This window comes from Electrona antarctica (genome assembly GCF_951216825.1).
Source record: "Electrona antarctica genome assembly, chromosome: 16".
Lineage (NCBI taxonomy): Eukaryota > Metazoa > Chordata > Actinopteri > Myctophiformes > Myctophidae > Electrona > Electrona antarctica.
The window spans coordinates 21,692,140-21,719,735 of record NC_136797.1 but is presented as its reverse complement, the minus strand read 5'-3'; the positions used below and the strand labels follow the sequence as shown (position 1 = coordinate 21,719,735).

The window sequence follows — 27,596 nt, the reverse complement described above, 5'->3', positions numbered from 1 at the left end:
CATTTTACCATGTCATTAACATACCTTAGAGCTGTTGTGTGGAAATAATAAAAAAGTACCCCCATGCTGTGTTTCCTAGTATGAAAAGTATGAAAAAAAGTATTAACATGGTGAAACACATCTTGATGACATCATCAAGATGTGTTTCACCATGTTAATGATTTTTTTTCAGACCTCCAGTTCTAGGAAACACAGCATGGGGGGACTTTTTTATTATTTCCACACAACAGCTCTAAGGTATATTAATGACATGCTAAAATGTTGAAAATGAGTGGAATGCCCCTTTAACTGCACAAATTAGACTAAAACAAAACAAATGCAATGTTTCATTATATAAAAGGGAGGACCACGTTGTCTCGCTCATGTAAGGAGTTCCCAATGCAGCTGCTAAGCCCAAAAACGGAGTGTGTTGTAACTTGTATGTATTGACCTCAATGTGTCATCATGGCATCAGGTGCAGAATTAGTCAGCTCCATATATGGGCACAAAAGGTGCCCATATATGGAGCAATATGGGCATAATGACGACATCAGAGATCTCCATATCCTATGGTCATTACCGATGACATCATAGATCTCCATATATGGGCATATTGGTTGGATCAGCAGTGCAGCGTAGGTGTGAAAACAGGCTGAATCTCTAGTTATTGAAAATGTGACAACACAAATTACGGTAGGCATTGAAAAAATAACATCAATGGCATCAATACTGAACATTATATAACACAAACGGAGCCATTATATCTGCCAAACTTGAAAGTGTAACACAAAAAACACAAAATCTTTAGGATTGGTAAACAGCAAACATATAAAACTTTAAGCTAAAGAAATCATGGCAACAACAAAACAATCTCACATTTAACTGGTAACACCATTCAAGTATATAGTTAAGGAATTCCTGTTACTTCCAGTGTATAGCTAGCCCTTATTGGTTGGTTTCATACATAACATTTTTCATAACACACATTACAGTCTTGAAGATCTTGGGTTTCCTGATTTGGGAATCACATTTGAATAGTACTTTGGTAATTTAGCCTAATGAGAATGTTGCTTCTTTTAAACTCATCCTTGTTTAAGCCAAGAACAATACAATATGGATTCAAACGGGTAAATCGAATACAATACAATAACATAAATAATCCAACCTCTTGCCACAAGGCTACTTGAAAGAGGTAAAACTAGTGAATAAAATTAACCAACTTCTAACCATGAGGCTGCAGATGTTAATGAACATTTAACAATCAGAATAAGAACATAAGTGCATGTGTATTAAACATTGTGGTGACCAGACTTGAGACCCTGACAGGTCAAGTAACTAATCCTTTTCAAAAAGTGCTTTTACCAGGACATCACTTCCAATTATTATTTAGGTTTAGAAATATTCCACAAAACAACAGAATATGCCTGTGACGACAGTATCTGATTTGACATGTCCCAAAACTGTTTGGATCAATATATGTAACATTATCTGTTTTACAGCCTGACTCCTTCACGTATCCTGAAAAACAGATAAACTTCAAGTTATAATTTTCAATTTACTAGCCATTCTTATTAATGTGTCTGATACTTTGTTGCATGCTGGTGTGTCGCACCAAATTTAGCCGATCTACAAACAATTGGCACAAGACTAGTGTCAACAAAGTATAAATCAGACTTTAAATGTAATGTCTTTGCACAAGGTGCAGGTATGTACCTAGAAGATGCTGGAACAAACTGGAGCTGTCTTTTGATACCCTTCACCCTCTTCTGTCCAGGAGCAGAAAGACGGTTCTCCTGCAAGCATCAGTTGATCAACTTTTGACTCTCTGGAGTGGTAACCTGGAACGCTCGCCCCAAAACACAGTCGCCCCAATTTTGTTCCAGGCTAAGTTTAGGAATAAGGTTAGGTTTAGGCATAGTTTTACGGAGGTTACGTTTAGGAATATCTGGTGGCAACTGTTCCCGGTTCGTTGGATTTGACCCGGAGCAAGCATGTTCTGGGTGCGAGCGTTCTTGTATTCTCTGGAGTCTGGACTCATCAATGGGGATGAATTCAGAGATGCAAACATGAAAGATGGTTTCAATTTTTCCAGACTTAAACATTGACCACTTTAACCTGGAATCCCAATTTCGGGCAGGGCATAATAATGATCGCCCATTTCTTATCTTTTGTTTGTAAAGCGGTTAAAGTTCATTATGAATAATGGGTTCCCAAGCATGGCATTGTAGTATATTATATTCCCATTGTACCAATAAGGCATGCAAAAGAATGTAGGCTACTGTTAACCACTCAACCTAATGTCTCTGTGGAATGGTACCTTTATAGGACTCTGAGCTTTGCATCTCCTGTTGAACATCTTGCTCCTCTCCACTGTGTTCAGAGCTATGTAAGGTCTGAGGGAGATGCCATGGTCAATGCTACTGGACAGACACCTGAGCAAGGGAGAGCAGGAGACGCATCAGAGTACAAATCCTCCATTTGTGCAACACTGCAATATATACAGGGCTAGATTTGTGGGGGCAGGGGAACGGCACTACTGTATGTAGGCTTAAGTATACTTCACCGTACGACAAATTGTGAAAATAGCTGTTCTACAAGCTCACAACATGCCACATCACGACTTGTGGTGAGCAGCCTCCCCCAGCAAGACGAACCCTGAATATATTGAATATGTAACCATACAACTACACTGAAAAAGAAACCTGTAGAGCAAGTAAGGTGAAGAAATATTAAGGTGGTGGTAATGGTTAAGTTGTAAATATGTAGAATTTACATGGACTAACAGGTGTGTTTGCATGCAACAATTAAGAGAAAGTTTTGTTTGCAATTCACTCTTTATTACACAGTTGCACTTAAGATACAGCAAACGATTCTCTCTTAACGGGTATGAGGGGGGGAAAAAATGACTTTCTGCAAAATATTTACGAAAACTGGCAATGCACAGCATGTTCAGTAAGTCTTTTGTTTCTTCATAAACAAAAATAAATAACTTTTTCACATATGAAATTCAAGAAGAAAAAAAAAGGGGGAAAAAAAAAGACAAAAACACGTTTTAAATTGCAAATCTAGTAAGATGAGAGGTAATTGTGGGGATTTTGTGGATTCTGGACATTTTAGGCAGTGTGTCCACCAAAGCATTTCCCCCCCCAGCTGAAAACACAAGGTGCGCTTCTAAATCGTTCATCCAAACAACAAAAGTGGTTAGGTTGTTTTTCCAACTCTCTGTGACCGGTTAAAAACACCAGATGTACACGGTTAGCACAGTGCAGAATAGACGCTCAGCGCCTTGTTCACACTGCTAGCATTTCCAGCATATCGTTGCCGTTGGGCAGAAACCTCTTATGTCCATGTTTTAGCTTTGTGTTTTTTGGTTTTGGTTTTCGTAAATGAATGCGCTTCTTGAGCATACTACAGCGTTGCATGAAAGTATCAAAAGTAGCAGATCCACAAGCTCGGAAACGCGGCGCGAATAAACACGTTTTGAGCTTGCCGCTTCTGCTATTTTTGAATTGGAATCCTGAAAAGTTAACGGTTTTGGACATGAGGTTTCCACCCGACAGAGACAATAGCGTACATACGCTCCTATTGAAAACAATCCAAAACATACTCATTAAAAAAACACTTCTGTGGACACATAGACAATAAGTCCGCTATGCTATTGAGGCCATTATCAATTAAGTCATTGGTTATGGAATTTCTGTCCTAAGCAACAGGCAGTGAATGGAGGGGAATGTATTCAAAGAATAAAGAGATATTATAAGTGTACGGTAATACCTTATCTCCAGTTTCGTTGAGAAAGTAAAGTATAACAGTGTGTCTGTCTTTGCTTTATTTTTGAATGACATTTTGAAATTGTGACCAAAAGGTTCCCTTTTTTAATTCAAAGCAAGGTTTTTTTGAAAGAAAAATATACTATGCACTCTTCACTATGCATAAAGTGTCATCGTAAATGTCAAATCTGTCAGGCAGAAACCTTGACTACATTTGTTTCCCTTCTTTTTAAAATAAATTAATGCCCTTCTACTTGTATACTGTTGTATGAGTTTTAGATAGATGATCGAAGAATTGTGAAACTGTTCACCTATAATGACATGCTTTCTGTGAGTTTCATAAATGTTTAACTAATTAAAAGTAGTAAGAGCAGCTTGTAAATAACTACATGGGATCCATTAGGACACAGGTTCTTCTGTCCATCTCCTGAAAAGTAACAGTTTTGGACATGCAAAGGTGTTTTGACCAATGATATAACGATATGCTTAACATGTCTTTATTTCTATGGCTATACTACCTGTGTGTTGGCCAAGACTTCTTTCAGTGTACACCTGGAATGAATATGTCTTGTATAAAATGTATACATTTAGGAATGGGCAATTAACCAAAAATGTGCCGAAACAAATATTTAGAACCAATAACCAACTTAATCTTGAACATTAATCGATAAGGTTTTTCAACACCGTTATACAAAGGTGGCATACAAAAATAGTGAAAATAGATGATCTAAGACCTAACAATGTGTCGTGTTGTGAGCTTTGTTGTGAGCCATTTTCACTAGTTTGGATTGTATTTTTTATGATCATTGATTAATCCGAATCGAAGCAAATGTATAGAATAATCGGGATATTAATGATGTGAAGTCATATCGCCAAGCCCTTACATAACATCCAACTGTAAAGACAGATAAGACGGACTGAATACCCTGTCACCCAAGTCTTGAGGTGATCCAACACACTTTGACATTAGTAACAAAGGGGTAAATTCACTGCATATTAAAAAACAAACAAACAAAAAAAATCATGGAAATAAGCATGTAAGCATGTATGTCCAATTAGTGCACAAAACATTTAAAAAAAGCAGCCAGCTCACAACTTTAAACGTAATAACCAAGATAATGTATTTGTTTGACCCATTCTGCAATAGGAGGGCTGCAGCCAGAGGCTATAGTCTACTTGGGGGTTCTTGGCATAGTAATGTTTGGGAACCCCTGGTCTGGTAGATAGGCCAATTAGCTACATTCCAAAGTTCACAGTGAGGAAGAACGAGAACTGTATTGGATATTAAGGCAGATCTTCCGACACATGTAAGATAAACAATAATGAAAGTGTGACTTTTTATAACTGCATTGATGTTTTCTTAGGTAAGGAGATAAATTGTGAAAAAGTCTGACATTGATGTTTGTCCAATTTTAGTTAAACTCAGGTCAGAAATCTGATGAGTGATACATCCTTACAATAAAGTATAGTGCATTTGGGTGGTGACAAATTGTAAGTAGTTGCTTGTATTGCTTGGCAGGGGGGTCTGGTGATATGGACTGATTACGCAGCAGAAATATATATTGACCATTATTTGTGGTGCCAATGTGTTAAACAGCTGTATAAACGTACAAACATATAAAAGAAAAAGAAAACAATGTTCATTTTTGTATCGTTAAACATTTCTTTCAAGCCTACAATTAAAAGGACTCAACATAGCGTTAAAAATATCCATTAGGAGGGCACGATCCAGGAAATTAATTCAAGAAACTTGTTTATTATGCTATGTGACTGCACAAACGAGAATAAAAGCCTATACTTACAATGTGGAAAATCCCTGCTTCTTCTCTGGACTTCCTCTTTCATCTGACTCACAATCTGTCTCATCTACGAAATGTTCCTCTCTTCTTGCTAGCTGCAATCCTCTCTCATCTGTCTCGATGCTCTCCCTTTCTTTATTTCTCTCACTCGTCAAATCCCTTCTCTCATTTCCTTCACTCGTGTCTCTGCTTCGGACCTGGACGTGGTTGGTCTTATTTGAGGACAGCTCCACAAACACACTTTGGTCCTTGGGCATATGCACCATACTGCTCTCAGTCTGGGGCAATGGGCGCTGTGCCCTGTGGCCTCCTGGTGCAAGACCCAGCATAAAGGACTTAACAGGGAGCTGTCTGGAAGCGGATGAAGGATTGGAAAATGGGGAGCGAGACATGGCATTCACCGATGTGTCTGGAGAACAATGGAAAGGCACAATTGATGTGCTGCTTCTTGCAGGGGACCATACAGTGGCAGATGTCTGTGGTTTTGGATAGCTCCCCTTTTGATGCGGTGGACTTGTCAACTCACTGGTTTTAGTTGAAGTGATATGGAATGGGGTTTGCTTAAGACACATGCTCTTTGTTCCAGTAGTGGGGAGTCCAAGACACTGGCGCCATTTCGTTGAATCCGAGCGAGACTGGGGAGTACTGGGACTCGCGCGCTGCTGAGGTCTCGCCAACTCGGAGAAGACATCGTGGACATCACTGCTCCCGGTACTTGGTCTTATCTTCTCAGTTCGAGCAGCACCAGCCCCATCTGCTGGCTCCATGAGATTAGGGCTGTTAGAGAGGGGTGTGGAGAGGCATGATTTAATGACAGTTCTGAGTGCAGAGCTGGAGTTGTCTAGTAAGACCGTCTCCCTTGTTGGAATTGCCTCCTTATCCTGGGAAGCTTTGCATTCTGGACTAGTTGGCAGGGATTCTTCTGGGAGGTAAATACCATCTTGTACTGGAATTTCAGCCAGCTGATCTTCCAATTTAACATCATTCTCTTGAAAAGAGGCACAAGCCTCAACATTGCCATTCCTTGGTGCATCTCCCGTTTTCTGTGTGGTGGAAACCTTGGCCTTTTCTTTTTCTGCCAGAAACTTTCTGATCTCCAGCTCAATGCTATCATCACTGTCAACACAACTGCTTTCTTCTTTAACCTGAACGATATCCTGATCATTGACCACTGATGTGATGTCTACACTACAATTCCCTTTCAATGTGTCAGTTTCAATTGCCTGGACAGGGGGTTCATTTATCTTATCACACGGTTTGTGCTGCGAGATGCTCTTCTTACTTAATTTATTCTTGTCTCGGATATCAACCCTACTTTTAGAAACTTTCTTCAAAATGCCACCTTTGGCAATGGAATCATCTTTCTGTCTGTTTGCCTGTAAAATGTTCTCTGATGCAGGTTCCTCTGCTTGGAAACACTTCTTTGATTTGAGCTTCATGTCCCTTGTCCTTTTCGTTAACTTCTTCTTTGTTTTGAGCAAGTCTTTTATTGCAGTGTCGAGATCCTCATCGCTGTCCAGAGAGCTACTTTTATCTCCACTCCTATCAGTCTTTTCTAGTCCATAAAACAAATGTGGATTGATGATTGTAGAAACAAATGGCTTTGATCCGTTTCCAGCCATGTCATCACTGTTGTTATCAATCACTTCAGAGAGTTGCTTTTGCTCTGCCTCTCGATGCTTTCTTTTTTGGGTCAAAGATAGCCTCAAAGTTTTTTTCTGGACTGTAACTTGATTCACCTTAACGAGCTCATCCACGCTCTGTGGTCCTATAGTACATGGAGCAGAGCTGGGTGGCTGGATGTGCATTTGGGCCTTCTGCTCAAGGAATTTCCTGATTTCTTGCTCGATGCCATCTTCACTATCGATGGAGCTGTCATCACTCACATGCGGGAGGTCAGAAGGAATGAGGGGAGTTGATGATTGATTTGGGTTATTGCTGGTAACGCCAACATCGTGACTAAACACCTCAGGCATAACGGCTTTTGAAATGTCCAGTATTGCCTCAGCACACATGAGCTCTGCGGTTGTATTGACCTTTGAAGTAGCAGGAGCGTGTTCCTCTGTAAACGGTTCTGCCTTAGATGAAAATACCCCATTTCCTTTACCTTTAGGGCTGCATATAAGTCTATTTCTCAGAGTGCAAACAGATGTAGGGGAAGGCAAGCAAAATTTCACATGTTTCTCAGTTCGTTTCTTTTTCTTTCTGGATTTTAATTTTTTAATGCTTTCTGCACTTGTACTCTCGGTAGGCTTAAGTGATGACTTAATTGGAGGCTTTTGTAACGATGGTTTCACAAAATCTTTTTCTTTTAGTTGTTCAAGCTGGTAGCAGCGAATGGCCTCTTCAATACCATCATCACTGCTGGAGTCAGACTCCTCTTTGATTATGAGGGGCTCAAAAGCTTCTGTGCTTATTTTCTCTTTCTCATTTTTCTCCAACTGGTACATTTGAATGGCCTCCTCAATTCCATCATCACTACTACTCGAATCCGAGTCTTCCTCAACCTTAATCTCTTTGAAGATGCCATGTGTTGAAGGAGAGCTGTTGATCTGCTCTTTGATAGACATACTTGTTCCTGTTGTACCTTTGCTTATATCCATCTTTTTTAGTGGATTCTCTTTGAAGGTGGCCTTGTTTTTGCTAAACGCCTTTTTGGGTGGAGAGGCAGGGGTCTCAATTTGGACAAACTTTGGAAACTGGTTGTTGGCAGTTAACACCTTATTGCTGTCGGAATGTTGTTCGGAAACCTCAGGAACAGGTGGGTTCTTCCTGGGCACCTTTGATGGCTGTATAACCTCGGTGGCTGGTTCTGCCTTGCGTTTGTGATCACCCTTTTCTTTCAGGTATTCCATGATGGCCTCCTCGATCCCTCTGTCAACAGAATCATCGCTGTCAGAGTCTTGCATCTCAGAGCCGGATACATCGTCTTGCCGGTGTTCAGTGGGACACATGTATTTGCGTCCTGCGACAGGAACCACCCCTGCCTTGCATACCTGGGGTTGGCCCTCCTGTCCTGGTAGCACATTACTCTCAGTCTCATCTCCCATGTCAAGTGAGGACTGACTGCCCCTCAGGCTCTCTATGATCATCTGGACCTTATCCGAGATAGGCGTGTCTTTGGTGGACAACTCGATGTCACTGAAACCGAGGGGAAGGCTATAGCCTTGGGGTGGGCCACAGTTTCTCCATTTTGTGTGAGACGCTGCGACTGGAGGTACATTCATCAAGTACATTCTAGTGAGATAGGTTGGGCCACTGGACCATGGGAGTGCTACTGACTCCAATTAGGATTGCATCGTTGAATCTGAAAAGAGAAGGGGAAAAACATGTCAGAAAAAAAGTCTTCATATGTATGAAATGCATTGCATTACAAATCATGGTTTAACTACATTTGAAATTGTAGGCCAATAGCACAAATAGAACTGGACAGAGAATCTGTTAAATCTCTTATCTCGTCTTTGGAATATTCAAGAGCTTTATCACCACTTAATAGATGCAAATCAACACCAGTAACTTTAACAACAACAGTTTAAAATATCACTTTCGATATTTTTTGGTCTACCATAGTCCTACCATCGTTATATTGGAATTCTGATACAACTGATACTCTATGGCTATGACTAGAACAGCCTGCACAAATGTTCTCGCAAGATTTGAGTTCGGATGAAAATATTTTTGTAGAGGGAAAAAAGGAGCAAACCCTGGGAGAATCTATACTTTTTATGTAGAGTTTAAGTGGTTAATTGAACCATTTGACTTGCATGTTGTACCAAATGTTAAGTAGATATTTGTATTTTGTATACTATATATCCTATCGGTGGGTGACATGCATCTCCTCGGTGATCGGCCTACACAACAACCAAAAACAGGTATTAAAATGTGTGTCATGCTTGGTCTGACAAAGCGCGAATCCAAAGGGCTTTACAATGTGCACCCATTCACATGCGCGCGCACGGCACGCACGCACAAACACACACACACAAGGTTGAATTTGGACTAGAGCCTCTCTAGCTTAGGGTTGGCGACAGAGTACAGCATCTTGCAATGGGTCTGGTCCACAAGATTCGATACTCCACCAAGATACCCATGTACCTGTCTAGATACTTCCTTAATGTTAACGAAGTCCAGAGGGAGTGCAACGAACCATGTACAACCCAGATTCGGCACAAACAAGGGACTAAATTATTTTCACTCCTATGCCACCAAAATGTGGAACGCCCTACCAACAGTCATTAAGACATGCGAATCCCTTGACTCCTTCAAAACCACTCTCAAAGGGCACCTACGGATGGCTGCAATTCGAAACTGGCCCCCGTAAAATCTGAATCCCCCCCCACCGCCCCCCCCTTTTCCCCTCACTGTATATGTTTCTTTTCCCTTTTTACCGCCATTATGATGAATTCCTGTTCTGTTCTTTGTCTATATAGAAGTGTCTATTTGTACGTCTCTAAATCCATCGCATGCGTCAAAAAACTAACCGGGGCAATTTTAATGCAGTCACGCAACGAAACGCGGGCAGTCATTGATTAAAAAGGGAACATTCCCTGACGGCGCCGGAGACGCGACGCTGACGCGCCCGGTGGAGCCCCGGTGTTAGTGTTTGTGTCTCTGCCTACTCATGTGTCTTGTTGTGTAGTTGATTTATTCTTCATAGTTGATTAGTTGGTAATGGTTAGCTTTCTGCCAGGTAAATGAATGGAACAGGCCCCTATAGAGTTGACGTAGGAGTAAGACTACAGTACTCTGCCCTGCAGGCAAATGGTGTGCTTCTCCAATTTGGAGTAGATAGATTATCCAAAGTCCTTTTAGATATGTACCGATACCAGTTTTTCCTTCCCGATAGCCACAACTTGCGTATCGGTCGATACAAGAGAGTACAAATCCGATACCAGTGTAATTTCAAAATAATCTAGGACAGTGGTTCTAAAAGTGGGGTTCAGGGATCCTCAGTGTTCCTTGAGGGGGTTCCAAATGGACACTCTCAGATTTATGGTGGTCCTTGAAATGAAATAGTTTGAGAACCACAGATCTAGGAATAAATCTAAATTCCCTTCATTGTCCAGCTACAAGTTAGTAAAATCATAATGTAAAATAGTGCAGTAAGGGGAATAAAACAGTCGTGCAACATCAACTGAAGCAATCAAAATGACTGTAAATAAAATATCATCATGTGATAGATTACGTGGCATGGCATAGACTGGCATACTCACGATAACAGTATTGTAGGCAGTATCGGCAGCGTTTAAGATACTGGTATCGCTGTCCGAACAACTCTTATTACTTTACAAATAGGATCTACTCCGAAAGGGAATTGCATTCTGCCCGTGGGGCACAAAACAAAACCTCTCTCGGCTTTGGAGGCAGATGCACCATGAAGATGCCTGGCAGGCGGCTAAATCATAACTAATTTATCAGCAGAATAAAATACTGTGTAATTGAGGCTTATTAATCCATTCTGGACGGGAACCCCTTTTGGTGTTTTAAGCATTATGTTATACTTTAGCTATTGAAAAATAGCAGATCTACAAGCTCATAGCGCAGCGGTGCCGCGCTTTGAGCTTGTAGGTCTGCCATTTTTGAAAAATCGTGAAAATGTGGCGCAAATCTTTGAATTATATTCTTTCAGAGCAAACGTTTTTTTCTTCTGGAGGGTACCTGGAACAACATATTTTCAGATGGGGGTCGGTGGCCAATTACATGACATTTTTGAGGTCCTTGACATGAAATAGTTTGAGAACAACTGACAGAAACATGTATTTCAGAGAACGGTCAGGATTTTGAAGACATTTTTTTAATTTCAACGTCAGGCCTAAATGGGTTAATAGTTTATTAATCAGTTTATCTTTCTGCCAGGCAACTTAATGCAAGGCATGCCTGCAAGGCTGATATTAGCTTAGCTTAATAGTACAGTACCAGTTATGAGAGTACTTGGGAGGCCAGTCTATGAGACAGTCATCTATGTCCGACATCAGTACTATATCATCATCGCCGTCGGGCAATAACCACTTATCTCCACATTCTAACTTTTTGAAATGAATGCCCTACTTGATCATACTATAGCGTCACACAAAAGCAGCAGATGTGCAAGCTTGAAAAGCGGTGCAAAGCCGACGTCCGAGTTAATTTCTAAATGCGCTCTCGCGCATTTAGAAAAATGCGCGAGAGAGCGCTATGAGAAGTTTCACTTTAACTGCGGCTTCACGGTACTGCTGTTATTGAATCAAGTAATCAATAATTTGCATTAGGCTACGCAGCACGCTACGTGTTGTAAGATGCGCCGTTTGAAATGCGTTTCATTCACTGTACCACAGTGGCACAGCCACTGTAGTCTACTCCTCTCGCGTCATATTAACAGGTGTTTTTTCCCCCCCATTTGAACAGCACTAATTTGTGCTGGGACCACAACACCGGCCTGGATGTCATTTCACTGGAGCAATAGTGCTGTAGGTCTGACTCTGAGACGTGCGCACCACTGCAGTTTTTAGGTGCAGCTGCTGCTGGTCAAAATACTCTCCTTAATTGTCTTCCACCCTTTTATAGTTCCATTTTAAGCCACTGCGTTGCCACCGTTTAGTTTGCCGTGATCCGTGAAGAGCCAACAACAAAACTTGCAGCCCCCTCCCGCCCCTTTCACATGTTTGGGAAGATTTCTCGTACCACCAGAGGATATACTTTGTACCAACCTGTGGTACCACACGGCAGGTTGAGAATCACTGGCCTAATATATAGTTTTATAATTCAAAATCACAATTAATGGGAAGGTTAATTAAACCGCTGCTTTTGAAGACAATAGGTAGCACAAAGGTTATTATTTATCATTCATTGTCGAATGAGTGCGTAAAACACATGGATCTGTGTTTAGCTGTATATACTCCCCTGTGTCTCCAGTTAAACGAGGATGGATTATGTCCTTTTTTTATGCAAATGCATTACATTACAGTGCGTCTATGCACTACATTTTAAAAGATTATGCCATAAATTGGGCAACTCGGGTGGCGCAGGACTAAAACGTTTCCAGCCAACCACTGCAGAGACTAGGCTTTTGAATCCTACACAGTGCATCGGGCTTGGCCCTGGATGCCCCCAACAACCATAAGACTGTTTATGACTGTAAAGGCAGGTTTCCAGAAGGAGGCATATAACCATTTCCACTAGGGTTGTTTGATTCGCTCAGCAGCAGATTTATGAACGGGAAACACAAAGGACACCTTATGCGTTTCCCGTTCAAATCTGCTGCCGAGCCATTAAAATTAAGCTATAACGGGAAACAAACAGGTATGCCATCTTCTGGAAACCTGGGACTACAGTCATGCACAGGGCCTATTGGCCGTGTTCGTGGGAGAGAAGGTGCGGGCTGGGATCTCTCCCTGGCACTGCACTAATGCCTTGGACCAATACCATGTTCTGATCCGGTCTGGAGCGGAAATAACTTTATGGCATCAGGCGGCCGGAACCTACGCCCGGAACCAAGCGTGCCGGGCACCTCCAAAAATGATTAACCTAATTAAAATGTTTAGTTTGATATGATAATGTTGTTTCTTTTGGTATATGTTTGGTATAACTCGTAGCACAACTAGCAAGACTAAACTATAATTTATTCACATTATGTGGGGAACAAAAACATGCGACGCAAACGGGAAACCACTACCGGAGCAGCGGTTCCTATTATTTTGTTGTCCTTTTTTGCTAAACCAGATCACACGGCTCAGTTTTTGAAAGAAAATATGGCTTTCCTCCGCAGCGGAAACAAGCCTGGTGGTGACACGAGGTTACAGGTTGGTCAAGTGCCTGTTCAGTCAGTGAGGTGTGTAACTAATACCTCTTGTATGCGTTACACCCTCCTGGTGAAACTCCTCACCGTCAGGTGGGAAGGAGCAGCCTTGATGTCAAGCGTCTCAGAAGAGACACACGGTTGGTTGTTGTCTGAGGTCTACCAAGGACCATCCGCTGGAGTCAGCACAGCAGTGACATGGTGCTGGAATACACAGGTCATCAGGAACTGGCATAGAGACTAAATTTGGAGATAAAAAATAAAAGGGGAAGAAAAAAAAATTGTAAAACAAGTCATGCCATAAAATGTTGCGGTACAACATAATTTAACACTTAGCCCGCTAGCATTTATTGACAAATTAGGATCTAATTCACGGCAGCATTTTTCCAGTTGAGCTCTTATTTTGAAAAGCCACATTTCCAGACTTCCGGAAGTGAACATAAACTAGTAAGTGAAACAGGTCCTGGACAGGCCTTGTTTACAAGATGGGTCTATGCCGGGGCACTGGAGGAGCGCACATCGTCGTCTGTGTGCCATCAAAGAAACATTGTTTTGACCAAAAATGCCATCTGGAACAAGGAATAGGAGATACAGGCGATTGAAAGAAACAGATAGAATGAATTATTATGGTGCTGACGATCTAAGATGGGCGACCCAATGTTATGACAACAACAGCTAGCAACCCGATGCTAACGTAAGTAGCATTATGGCTTGATCGATCGAAAGCGCTATAAAAGCGCAATTGCCATTGATCTACGGCAATGGCGTTAAGCGTTAGATTAAATATTAGGCTTTAATCGCCATCTCGGCCAATGGCTGTTAATAACTCACTAAAGTTGCAAACGTAAACTAGCTCACAGCCTCTGGTAGGGACTTTACGCCCTAACTTAGGACTTAACCACAAGGGTTTACTGGTAAACCTTTCACTTCCAGACGTATTTCCAGTAAGCGAGAAAAGGTTTGTTCAGTAGGGGGATTTTTTTTTTTAATTAATTATATATATATATATATATATATATATATATATATATATATATATATAGAGAGAGAGAGAGAGAGATCCTGTTAGTCCGACTATACATACAGTAGGGGAGTCCCTATAGGGGGGGGGGGGGGGTCTCCATATGACAGTGAAGTGACAATTTAAGGAATTTTAAGACATTTTTAATACCTAAAAAAAAAAAGCATCAAACGTAATCAACAAGATAATTTAAAACTGGTCAAACATTGGCCAAATACTATAAGAAAGAGGCAAAAAAATCCTAAAATAGTCAAGGTGACACATTGTGAGCTACAGTAGGTCAAACTAAATGTAATGCCTACAATTTCATTTTCTTGTATTTGTTTAACTGTGAATAAGGTTAGAAATAAGTTTCGGGTTATGCATCGTTTTACTGGGGCTAGGTTTAGGAATTGAGTTAGCTTTGGGCACCGTTATACCATGGTTAAGGTTAGGTTTAACCGTTTAAGCATAGTTTAGGAATACCAGCCTGAGCAGTTCCACCGGCTGTACGCCCTGCCCAGGGGGACTGTGAGGTGAGTTTGTTGGTATTCGGGCTCTATACTAGGCACCCTCCATTCCTCCCAACATAGGAATGGCCCCGTAAATAAAGTCCGAGTTCCCCCCCCCCCCCCAATTAGAAACTGGCAGTTTACTTTTATATGATGACTTCCTGTTTTTTTTATAATAGTGTATATTTATTTGTATGTCTCTAAATGTTATGATGAATTGAAAATGGTGGACCCTGTTGTAAACAACTGTAATGCTTAATCATGGTGTCGTCCACACAGTAACAGTTTTTGTATTGACTTGTTTGAAATATACCCATTCTACATACTGTGAAATAAAAATGTCAATCAATCAATCAATAGCCGATCTACAAGCTCACAACACCCACACTAGGCTATTATAAGGCTATGGAGTTTGAGGCCATCAGGCTGAGGCTCTGAGCCACTCTGCTACACTTACTGTACGTATGGCAATGGCATTCAATTAGAAATTAAACGTCACTGGCTAATGTCAACACAGCTGTAGCAGGTGTTAAAGCAGACAAATGGCGCGTTGATTGAGCCCCCCCTCATATTGCTAGTGGCCATCCTGAATGCTGCTGCAGAAACTGAGATATGTAGCCTACCTACATATAGTCACATATTAAGCCAATACACATAGCCTATTAACAACCCACACATTCAAATTGGTCAGTTTTCTTGGTCTGGGTGGCCTAAAACGACTCGGATAAACTCATAATAAAACGACTGACCGGAGATTGGAGAAATAGCAAAGTGTGCTGGCGTGAACCGTCCTCAAAAGATACGAAAAATAACAAAATAAAAAAGTAATCGTACGGGGCATTGTGCTAACTTTGTTTGACAGCGTATATCATTCGTGTTCAAATCGAAGTTCTAAAGCGCATAATTGTAACATGTTCCGTGTCTGTTGTGCATTGCATAACGCGGTGGTTTCGTTGTGTCGCTTCCTTGCTAGCGTTTTCCACCCTCCCCGGCGCTGCCGCAAAAGCCGACAACAGCCGGGGCTGCTGAGCCTAGTCGGCCCCGGCTCTGACCGCTCCGCCGCCCGGTGTGAGGCACTAGGAGACTCCGCAGAGGCGACCATGTTTCCCCGTACACCCGGCCGTGGATGTCAAACGCCACACGCAATTACTCGGCCGATATCACGGCCAGAAACGAGCCAAATCCCGGAACATGTCCCCATTAACGCTAAAACTAATGTATCGGAAGAAAGCGACACAAATGTCTCAAGTAGTGGCCAGGATGCATACATTTGTTTCTACTTGCGTGACTTCAAAAAAATACACTGACTGGCGGCCCTCGCTGCTACTGCAACCCCGGCATTTTTTTTTCCGGGGCGAAGAGAAGATAGCCTCTTTGTATTCTTATTTTTAACCATTATTATCACGCCACAGACGACCGTAACCCGGCGTTTTCTTCTCCAAAGAACACACATACAGTGAGAATTGACGCACATCATGGAAGTTGAACTTACCCGAGGTATTGTTGTTGGTCGCCGAGAGCCGTTCGTTCGTGGTAAAGATATCCCTCCAGCTTCAGTCAGTCAGTGTGCGGCCGGTGGGTGAGTTGGTCGTTTGCGGATCTTCAGCCGCTCCACACACTGCACAGCACCGCGGACACGCGCCTATAGGGCTGGCTGGCTGCCTCTTGTCTGTCGAGTGAGTCCCCCCCTGCTTTGACTGTCGCCGCGCAGACAAGCTTGGTTATTGCTAGCTGGGCTGCTGGGGGTCCGACCTAACCTATAATACTAAATACAGTGATTCTTATTTTTCAAGAACCCCATCAGTTTGATATGCATAACATAAGGGATAAGTCCGTATCGTGTGCATAATATCAATTTTGGGGTGAATAAGATACATTTTCTGTGGGACTCCAATCTTCACTCCCCAGGACGGAGGACTCCTCACTCTCAATTTGAAGGTGCTTCAAGTTTAATTTAAAACACACACACACACACACACACACAGCTGGAGAGATGAACAATGTTGTAATAATAATAATACATTTTATTTAACGCACTTTACATTTGAAACAAATCTCAAAGTGCTACATCAAGCAGAAAAATAAAATAAAAATAATGCAGTATTATCATAATACAATAGCTTTAACTTAAATTCCATCCATCCATATACATGTCAATTTGGTTAACTATCATTGATTTTAGCCTTTTTAGTTTTTACTGTTAGAGCGCTACATTCTGAGCAATTCAGTGCATGTTTTGCCTAATACTAGCCTACAGTATATGACAATTAGTTCATCATCTGTTGTGGTTGTTGTCAAAGTGCAGCTCTTTTACAATTCCAAGTTATTCTGTCTTGTATATTTTATTGTTTATTGTATTGTATTGTGATTCAATATATTTCCACACACAGTTCAATACCCAGTATTTACAGACTATATACTTTCTATAGGCCTACAGTAACCTGGAATTTATTAGTAAAACAAATAATAATACTGTGTTTAATTGAATGTGTCCCACTGTTTGGTTGTGGGCTGGTCGTGTGATGATTACAGTTTGTGTGATCTGGCACTGGACGAATTGCCAGACCCCAAGTGGTCAAGGTGGACAGTCACACCTGTACCACCCTCACTGAACACTAGAGCCCCCCAGAGTTGTACCCATAAAGTCACAATTTGGCATTAACAGTCTTAGATTGGCCTATTTGGGCTCTACTGTATGTCACAAACGTAATCCATTACACACATCTGCACACACATCTGCCTGAACCGTAAATTCCCTATACTTCCTACTTGATCATACTACAGTAGTCACACAAGAGCATCAAAAGAAGCAGATCCACAAGCTCGAAATGCAGCGTGAAGCGATGTGTTTGAGCTCGTCGATTTGCTACTTTTGATGCTTTTGAATTTGAATCCTGGAATCCTTTTGAATTTGAATCCTGGAAAGTTTTGTACATGAGGTTTCCAACCAACAGAGACAATATGGTATATTTTACTTCACTCTCAGTATACTGTGTATGCAACCAAACCTTGCTGATGATGGTCAGCAAGAAGTATATAAAGATGTATATGAGTGTAAATAGTTATTGAAAGCACATACGCCTATGTTATGAACTGTGTTCATAACACAATAGTGAGTATAAAATAAAAAAAGAACCCAACCAGTGATGTGCAAACAAAACATGCATGCAAATCTGTAAACATGCAAAAAGAGTGTGAACGAGGAAGCAGCCAGTCACATTGTTATAAAGTCTAACAACAGTGTGTGGGGTATGTCTTGAGGTAATAGAGCAAGTAAGTAGCCTTGCCGAGCCATGAGGCCCATAGAGCAGGAGCCTATCTCCTGTTTCTGTAGCGTGAGACAGCTTGATGTACAAGTACACCCCCTGGACATGACGCTAGTATGTCGCAGGGACTTACCCTAGGCACTGGGTCCCATTTTTAGAGTCTTTGGTATGACCCGGCCAGGGATCGAACCCCGACCTCCCAGTCTCACTCTAACTGGTAATAGAGCACATGGTAATAGAGCACATGATGATATTCTATATAGTTGCAGAAACCTTGCATACTTGATCATAGTAAAGTGTCACACAAGAGTATCAAAAGTAGCATATCTGCATGCTTGAAATGTGGCGCGAAGCGTCACAATTTGAGCTTGTAGATCTGCTACTTTTGCTATTTTTGAGGGGCGCTAGCCCCTCCCTATATACAGCTTTTGTCCCCACATGTCTCAATATTTGCCATTGACAATGAAAGGATAAATTAGGTCAAATGTCCTCTATGATAAAGTAGGTTGGTCCTCCCTCTCTGAGAGGAGAACCATGCACTGGCACCAGTTTATTTTTAAAGCCATTGATGGGAAGCTACCACCCTACATCAAAGCAAAGCAAAGCAAAGTTACTATATTTACCCAGGGTAACTGGACTAAGCATCAGATACTTGTTTACAGCCAGGCCCTGCTCATAGAACATTTCATGGTAGTGGTTCGATGGTAATTTTAACGTGCCGGTCCGGGGATACGAACTGGCGACCTTCCGGTATCAAGACCGCTCCGCAAACCGTTCGGCCACCGCTGCCACTATAACACGTTGCTGTTAAAATGGAAAATAAATACTCGCCAGACCCGTTCAAGTGAATGGCTTACAAATTGTAAGCCATTCACTTGGTCAACGGGTCTGGCGAGTATTTCTTGTAAGTTACAATGGCTTGCCAGTCCCATCCGTGCAGTCTTAACTGGGAAAATCAGCTTTTTGCTTCGATGCCCCTACCACATGGAACACTTTACAGGAAACACTGAAAATTGGTACCACAATATCATATGGTCAATTTAATAACCTGCTTCTGAACCTCCCTACCTCAATATGTAACTGTTTTTAACTTGTGTTTTGTTTCACTGTCTGTATATTATGTCTCTATGCCTTACTTGAAGATTTGATTTGTGTTTTATACCTTAAATTGTTTTATATATGTGATCTCGTCAGCATTGAAAATGAGGGAGAACCTCAATGCTCTTTTCGAGAATAAATAAAGGTTTCAATCAAATATCGTCCCCGCACGTCTCATATTTGCCATTGACAATGAAAGGAGAAATTAGGTCAAATAAATAAATAAAAACCAACCAATCACATAAATTCAGTTGTTAATGAGATGATGTATGATGATGTATAATGATAATAAGAGTGGCCCTCACTTCACTTTTTTTTTACCATCAGAATCAGGTTTATTTGTCACATCACATTACAAGTAAGGTGGGTGAAATACTTAGTTGTGCAGACACTCATTGCAGTTACAGGGGATGGTGACAACAATTAGAGCTACACCGCTGCAGGCAGCCATATTTCGGCGCTGCCCTCAGCTTTCTTGCATCAGAAAGAAGGATAGGGGGGTTGGGGGTGTTGACAGAGAGGGAGGGGGGGAGGTGGCATACATCACATTACAATTGTCATTGTATAGTGCAGGCACGGAGTGTACTTGGGTGGGGGGATAGGTGGTGGTGGGGGTGGCGGGGGCTTGGGCCAGGCTCTCCTCCTACGCATACCATCGAAAGGGATGAGCTGCGCGGGGGGAGGAAAAAAGATAACCCAGCTGGAGCAGGGGGAGTGGCGGGGTGGGTCGGAAAGGAGGCGGCTGTGTAAGGCGACCGCCCTCTTCAAGAGGCAAGACAAGAGGCCTAACCCAGACCTCATCAAACCCTGTACACTCAAAACACTGCCCCCGCTGCTTGCCACCCTTAGATCTCCATATATGGAGCTGACCTCTTCTGACATTCCATATGTTGATCTGACCTCATCAAACTCTGTACACTCAAGATATGGTCCATAGATGGAATTCATTCCATATGTTGATCTGACCCCCCATGCCAAAGCACCATGCAGTGCTCGCCCAGCAGTCTGCCGTCACCCAGGCGGATGCGTGCTTCTCGCCCTCAGGCCGTCTTACTGGTATGGAGAGACTAACGTCACAGTAGGTATGTCATAGTACTGACTGGCCTCCAAGTACTCTGACATCAAGGAGGGTTATTTTATCACTCACATACTGTAACACTTACTTGTGCAACAACAGTATAGCACCATATACAAAAATAGCTATTTCTGTGTTTCCAGGAAACAAAAAAGAATGAGAAAAACTAGACAAGGAGGAGGGATGAGAGGTACACTGGGAGAATGATTGATGCATGAAGATGGAGTTGCTAGTGGAGAATAGAAAGGCTAAGAAGGAGGTTTATGGATGCGGTCAGAGAGGACCTGCAGTTGGCCAGAGTGAGCGATGATATGAAAATGTCATGATTATTGTGGTAAAAAAAATCAATTGCGTTTAATAATAATATTGCGATAATCAAAATATGAACACACTTAAAATGGCACTTTCCTTTAAACATCTTTAACCCACCACAGCGTCGCTCTTCTGGGGGAAACGTTCGTCAAAAATAGGTCACAACAACGTATAGAGGCTTTAAGTGATACTGAATTTGCATCTAGGGTTGCCACCTTTGAGATCTTGAAATAAGGCACACTCCTGCCACGGCCTTGCGGCGCAGGCGTGTGCGGCAAGGCCGGCAATAGGTTGAAGCAATAAGTTGAAGCAATAGGTTGAAGCAATAAGTTGAAGCAATAGGTTGAAGCAATAGGTTGAAGCAATACGTTTAAGCAATAAGTTGAAGCAATAGGTTGAAGCAATAGGTTGAAGCAATAAGTTGAAGCAATAAGTTGAAGCAATAGGTTGAAGTTTCCCTTCAACTTATTGTTAATGCTATCCACAACTTTTGAAGTAGAATTTTGTTTTCCAAATGAGCATAACAACATAAAGAGTTCTGATTGTGAATCTGAGTGGTTCTTTAAATGGGCACAATATTTAATTATATTGATTTATATTTATATTAGACTTTAAAACTCAACATTATTAAACAATCAACTATAATAGTCTACTGAAATAGCAGGCTAACCTATCCCCACATCAGCAGCCAAGATGTGGGCTATTGGGCAGGTATTAGAAATACTACTGACATGACAACTTGTAAAAACACGGATAAAATAAGATGATAAATAATATAAGGTCCCATACCGAATCGATCTCAGGAGATGTTTGTCAAATGTCAAATGGATTTCGCCCTTACTGGATGTTTGGGTCATGAAGAACTGAAAATGAACTGAACATGAAGAACACGAAAAGATGAAATTACCTACCTAGGTTCCATCATGGAGTCAAATCTTTCCAGTGATAAAATGGCCACCAACGTAATCAAAAAAGTCAACCAAAGAACAAGATTCCTATACAGGATCTCCTCACTGGTCAACAAAAACACCTTGAAGACCCTAACAGGAGCCCTCGTACAAGGTTTCCTCGACTATGCATGCACCTCCTGGACGGTACCACAGCACCTCAAAGGCCCTTAAAACAAGGTTCCAGACTTCCCAAAACAAACTGGTCAGGCTACTACTTGGCCTCACTCCCCGAACCCACCTGGCTGGAATGGCTACAGGACTCTATACTAGGAGCCCGCGGACCCCCATTAGAAAATATATGCCAGCAACCCCCATAAGAGAGGATTTTTACGCAGTGATTCTCAACCCATTTAATTTCAAGTACCAGTTTGACATGCATTAGTCTACGGACCCCCATTTAATGGCATTTCTATCTCTGGGCCCCCAATTCATATAGTAAAATCAATGTTAATTTAACTCTGAGGGTCCATTTAGTTCCATTTGTACACTCTCAGAGTTACAGACCCATAAGGGTCCATTTGGTTCCAAACTATCATTTAGCTGGGGACCCCCTGGAACTCCCTCAAAGACCCCTGGGGGTCCCCGGACCCCACTTTGGGAACCACTGGTTTAGGCTACTTTAGGTACTGTGTGCCTCCTGCTAGAACAATTGTGCTGACTTTAATATTTCCTGTGTTTTGTTTTGTTCATTATTGTTAAATTCAGTGTTGACGTGTAGAGGCTATTTAGGAAAATAAGGAACAAACTGTGTTCCTTATTGGTTCAATAAGGGACGCATCATTTAATTCTCCAATAAGGGATGATTCTGTATTTTAAGGGACGGGTGGCAACCCTATTTGCATCCCAACAAAAGCGAACTCATCCTAGTATATGACGGAGGACAATTTTATGATACATTTAAATCTCCACATTACGATTATTGTTGAGTTTCTTTTCATCACGATAAACGATAATAACGATTATCATTCCATCCCTAATATCAATATACAGTAGGAGGAATTGTCATCCTTATATTTTCTCCATATTCGCTGTATCCATACAGTACATGCATTCTGGTGTTTGTTTACAGTCCGGTGTGTAAGGCAGGCGAATAATCTTTGAACAATGTGTAGTAAGGGCAGTCGGTATACAGCATAATCATTTCCAATGCAGAAAAGGCTTAAAATGCTATATGTAAATAAATAAATAACAAAAAATAAAAATAAAACTACACTCCGGAGCCGTGTAAGTAAATCTTTCAGGAATACAGTATCAATCCATGTAGGCTTACTCTGACAACAGATACTGTATGCACTAGTAGGCCTAGCGATTAGCCCATAGGCTATTAGGGAGATCAAAAGTCTTCCCTGATTGGCCATCCCAACCCATCGGCTTTGCTGATCGGTCAAGCTTTGCATGACATTTATGCTGCTGTACCCTATATAAGTGTTAGTATGTGCTTTACATAACCATTCTTTTGCCGAGCATGAAGTTATGAATCGGTCATAACAGGAAATTGTCCGATTCCAAAGAGGACCCATAGAATGTGCTTGAAGTCCCGGGTGGTGGATTTTGACAAGACGTGGATCAACCTACTGAAGACAATCAAGCAAGTTGTGATTGAAGGCTACGTAGAGAAATCTACATGGAATGAGAGCTTCTTTGACATTTACAAATTGTGTGTTGCAGACCCAGAGCCACTTGGTAAAAAGCTATACACAAAGACTAAGGTGTTTCTGGAAACTCACGTCCGTCAGTTGTACAAGAAGGTTCGAGAGTCAGAGCAGGTTTCGCTGACGTACAACAGATACTGGGAAGGGTTCAACAAGGGCACCGAGTTATTGGACTTAATATACAGGCATCACAACATGATCGAACCACTCATGAAGATCAGGGAGCTGGCATTAGACGTGTGGAGGAAGCTGATGATCGAGCCCCTGCAGCCCATGCTGTACCGGATGCTACTCAATGATATAAAAAATGATCGTGTTGGCAAGGACCCCAAACAGAAAGCAGTTCACGGGGTCATCAACTCCTTTGTTCAAGTTGAACAGTACAAGAAGTTCCCGCTCAAGTTTTATCAGCAAATCTTTGAGGAGCCGTTTTTGACAAAAATGGCAGAGTATTACAAACAGGAAGCTTCCAATCTATTGCAAGAGTGCAATTGTTCACAGTATATGGAAAAGGTCTTGTTGCGGTTGAAAGAGGAGGAGGTTCGTTGTCAGACGTACCTGCACCCCAGTTCCCCTGTCAAGGTCATCCACGAATGCCAGCAGAGGATGGTGGCCGACCACCTGCAGTTTCTTCATGGGGAGTGTCAGAACATCATCCGACAAGAGAAGAGAGACGACATGGCTAATATGTACACCCTTCTGCGGACCGTGTCTGGCGGCTTACCTCACATGATCCAGGAGCTGCAGGACCACATCCACAACGAGGGTCTCCGAGCCACTTGTAAACTCTCTCAGGAAAACATGCCGACGCAGTTTGTCGAGTCTGTCCTGGAGGTTCACAGTAAATTCTTTCAGCTCATTAACACGGTTCTGAACGGGGACCAGCATTTCATGATTGCACTCGATGAAACCTTGACAGCTTTGACGGGGGAGTATTACAAACAGGAGGCCTTCAATCTACTGCAACAGTCTAACTGTTCACAGTATATGGAAAAGGTCGTAGTGCGGCTGAAAGACGAGGAGATGCGATGTCGGAAGTACCTGCACTCCAACTTCTATGACAAAGTCCTCCACGAATGCCGGCAAAGGATGGTGGCCGACCACCTGCAGTTCCTCCATGGGGAGTGTCAGAACATCATCCGGCAAGAGAGGATTGGTGACATGGCTAACATGTACACCCTACTGCGGGTCGTGAACAGTGGCTTACCTCACATGATTCAGGAGCTGCAGATCCATATCTACAAGAAGGGTCTCCGAGCCACTACCAACCTCTTTAGAGATAATATGCCAACCCAATTTGTCGAGTCTGTGCTGGAGGTTCACCGGAAGTATGTTCAGCTCATAAACATGGTTCTGAACGGGGATCAGCATTTCATGACCGCGCTTGATAAAGCCTTGACGTCTGTGGTGAACTACCGGGAGCCCATGTCCATCTGCAAAGCCCCCGAGCTGCTGGCTAGGTACTGCAACAATCTGCTGAGGGAGTCTGCAAATGGAATGACGGAGAACGAGGTGGTGGACAAACTGACCAGCTTCGAAACAGTGCTCAAGTACATCGACGACAAGAGTGCACTCGGTAGCGCTTTGACGGCTTTGACGGGAGATTATTACAAAAAGGAAGCCTCCAATCTGCTGCAACAGTCCAACTGTTCACAGTATATGGAAAAGGTTGTAGCGTGGCTGAAGGACGAGGAGGTGCGATGCCGGAAGTACCTGCACCCCAGCTTCTACTATAAAGTCCTTCACGAATGCCAGCAGAGGATGGTGGCCGACCACCTGCAGTTCCTCAAAAGGGAGTGTCGGAACATCGTCCGGCAAGAGAAGAGAGACGACATGGCCAACATGTACACCCTGCTGCGGGCCGTGTACGGTGGATTACCTCACATGATCCAGGAGCTGCATGATCATATCCAAAACGAGGGCCTCCGAGCCACTAGTAACTTCTCTCAGGAAAATATGCCGCCGACACAGTTTGTCGAGTCTGTGCTGGAGATTCACAGTAAATTTGTTCAGCTTATCCAGACGGTTCTGAACGGGGATCATCATTTCATGAGTGCCTTTGATAAGGCGTTGACGTCAGTGGTGAACCACAGGGAACCCATGTCCATCTGCAAAGCCCCTAAACTGCTGGCCAGGTACTGTGACAACCTGCTGAGGAAAAATGCAAAGGGAATGACGGAGAACGAGGTGGAGGACAAACTGACCAGCTTCAACACGGTGTTCAAGTACATCGACGACAAGGACGTCTTTCAGAAGTTTTACGCTGGATTGCTGGCAAGGCGGTTAATACATGGCCAGTCACTGTCAATGGACTCGGAGGAGGCCATGATCAACAAACTAAAGCAAATGTGCGGCTACATGTTCACAAGCAAGCTCCATAGAATGTACACGGACATGAGCATAAGCGCTGACCTCAACAATAAGTTCATCAACTTTGTCAAATCCCATGAAACCGTGGTAGACCTGGGCATCAGCTTCCAAATCTCCGTATTGCAGGCAGGAGCCTGGCCCTTCACACATGTCCCCTCCTCCACCTTCGCCATCCCTCAAGAACTAGAGAAGAGTGTGCAGATGTTTGCGCTGTTCTATAATCAACACTTCAGTGGTAGAAAGTTGACCTGGCTGCAGTATCTGTGCACAGGTGAGGTCAAGATGAACTACCTGTCCAAGCCCTACGTGGCCATGGTGACCACATACCAAATGGCCGTGCTGCTGGCCTTTAACAACAGCCAAATGGTGGCCTACAAGGAGCTGCAAGACAGCACCCAGATGAACGAGAAGGAGCTTCAGAGGACTATCAAGTCCCTGTTGGACGTCAAGATTCTCAACCACGTCTCGCAAGAGGAGGGAATAGGGGCCGAGTCCACGTTTTCGTTAAACATGGGCTTCACCAGTAAAAGGACCAAGTTCAAGATCGCGATGATGCACAAAGACGTGCCACAGGAGATGGAGCCGACAAGGAGCACTGTGGAAGAGGACCGCAAAATGTATTTACAGGCTGCTATAGTGAGAATCATGAAGGTCCGCAAGGTTCTGCGACACAACACCCTCATCCAGGAGGTCATCAACCACTCTAAAGCCAGATTCAACCCCAGCATTAGCATCATCAAGAAGTGCATTGAGGTGCTCATCGACCAGCAGTACATTGAGCGCAGCCAGAGCTCGATAGACGAGTACAGCTATGTGCCGTGAAATGAAGCGACAGGTGCGTACACCGACATCCAACCCACCCACTGACTGACGGACCAACCTGTGTGAGCCATTAGCGGACTGACGCCGGGCTGTCCTCCGCCTCCAGAAAGAAGCAGAAGGAAAGACAAGTTGCTCGGTCAAGTTTACAATACACCACCCACCTCATCAAAGCCTGGCCTCCAAGTACTACGACAACTGGGTACTGACATCATAGTATGTACTGCACCTATGTAGGACATGAATAAAGGCCAGCTGAACATGCTACCAGCCTCCTTTTGACAGCTGAAATTGACAGCTGAATTGGTCCCAGAACTGAACTGTGACCACTCGGGAGAGCTTTAAACCCACCATTGTGAAGCTTCTCGTCATTCCCTTTTGAAGTTTTGATGGTTTGACCTGTAACCAGTGATCTTTCCCTCCCCATCCAGGTGCTACTACGTGAGAGGGATCACAAGACCTTCAGGGAGCATACACCCAACGATAGAAAGCAGCTTGATGTGGACAGTGCAGTCCCCATGCAGAAGCAAGTGTCAGTTCTGTAAAACAAAATGGTTTATACCACCTTTCCAATACAATACTAAAAACAAAACAGGGGAAGGGGCATGTATGGAAGAAAATGGAGGAATGGGCGACATAATGAGGGTGACAAAGTAGGAAAGGCAGCTAGGGGGTATGGTGTTTTTAGTCTAGACTAGAAGAGGGTGTGTGTGTGCGTGTGTGAGACGTGTCCGTCTGTCTCGGGCGGCACCAAATGTCTTGTGCATGCTGCCAGTACAGGCCACGGAAGTAAGTCCCAGAATATCTTTCACCATGATATATGTCGGGGCATACAATGGTGGGGCACAGGCAGTGGGAAACCCAACTGGCCGCGAAGGGACGCCAATAGTCCAACAGACGAAACACGACAGAGCACTAGGGAGCTAGAAACACAAGAATGTTTTACCAAAGTCTAATGACAGTCGAAACCTTGACCAGATATAGGGAATATATACTGTACGTTTCTGACCCTGTTTCGTTATGGGGTTTAGGTTTAGATTTTATTTCACATTTTATTTTTTAAGTATGGTTTGTCAGAGGTAAGAATTAAGTGACTAAAACTAGACATTTTCTGTATATTCAAATTGTATTTTTTTCCAACGTTTTTATTTTTTATTCCGTTAAGCACAATTAAACTTGGATCGAAATTTGGGTTGTGTAGTTACAGTACCGTGATGTAC

General features: G+C 42.7%; 2 protein-coding genes across 4 annotated transcripts; one reads left to right on the top strand and one right to left on the bottom strand.

Annotated features, from left to right (window-relative positions):
• Window positions 1-282: 282 nt before the first annotated feature.
• On the bottom strand, window positions 283-16,649 carry ppp1r26 (protein phosphatase 1, regulatory subunit 26). 3 transcript variants are annotated; one of them, XM_079523821.1, is made up of 6 exons: window positions 16,327-16,649; window positions 13,371-13,562; window positions 5,552-8,855; window positions 2,297-2,411; window positions 1,693-1,772; window positions 283-1,497 (listed from the first exon to the last, which is right to left on the bottom strand). In XM_079523821.1, the coding sequence occupies exons 3-6, from the start codon at window positions 8,782-8,784 to the stop codon at window positions 1,473-1,475; spliced, it is 3,453 nt and encodes a 1,150-aa protein (XP_079379947.1). In that variant the 5' UTR covers window positions 8,785-8,855; window positions 13,371-13,562; window positions 16,327-16,649; the 3' UTR covers window positions 283-1,472. The 3 variants fall into 3 exon arrangements, with proteins under 3 accessions (XP_079379947.1, XP_079379948.1, XP_079379949.1); XM_079523822.1 differs by having other exon boundaries at window positions 13,410-13,562; XM_079523823.1 differs by lacking the exon at window positions 2,297-2,411 and having other exon boundaries at window positions 16,327-16,648.
• A 6,409-nt stretch (window positions 16,650-23,058) lies between these two features.
• Window positions 23,059-26,921, top strand: LOC306939346 (cullin-2-like; the record flags this gene model as incomplete). The annotated part of the gene is made up of 4 exons (XM_079523934.1): window positions 23,059-23,636; window positions 24,768-26,370; window positions 26,486-26,578; window positions 26,808-26,921. The coding sequence occupies 4 exons, from the start codon at window positions 23,059-23,061 to the stop codon at window positions 26,919-26,921; spliced, it is 2,388 nt and encodes a 795-aa protein (XP_079380060.1).
• Between the last annotated feature and the right edge of the window lie 675 nt (window positions 26,922-27,596).

What these genes read in the sequence shown, in the direction of transcription:
- ppp1r26 (XM_079523821.1), bottom strand. Translation starts at nt 8,784, where the DNA reads ATGTACTTGATGAATGTACCTCCAGTCGCAGCGTCTCACACAAAATGG. An exon ending in AAGCAGGGATTTTCCACATT is followed by an intron (nt 2,412 to 5,551) that starts GTAAGTATAGGC and finishes TCCCTTGCTCAG; the next exon opens with GTGTCTGTCCAGTAGCATTG. An exon ending in AAGCTCAGAGTCCTATAAAG is followed by an intron (nt 1,773 to 2,296) that starts GTACCATTCCAC and finishes TGATGCTTGCAG; the next exon opens with GAGAACCGTCTTTCTGCTCC.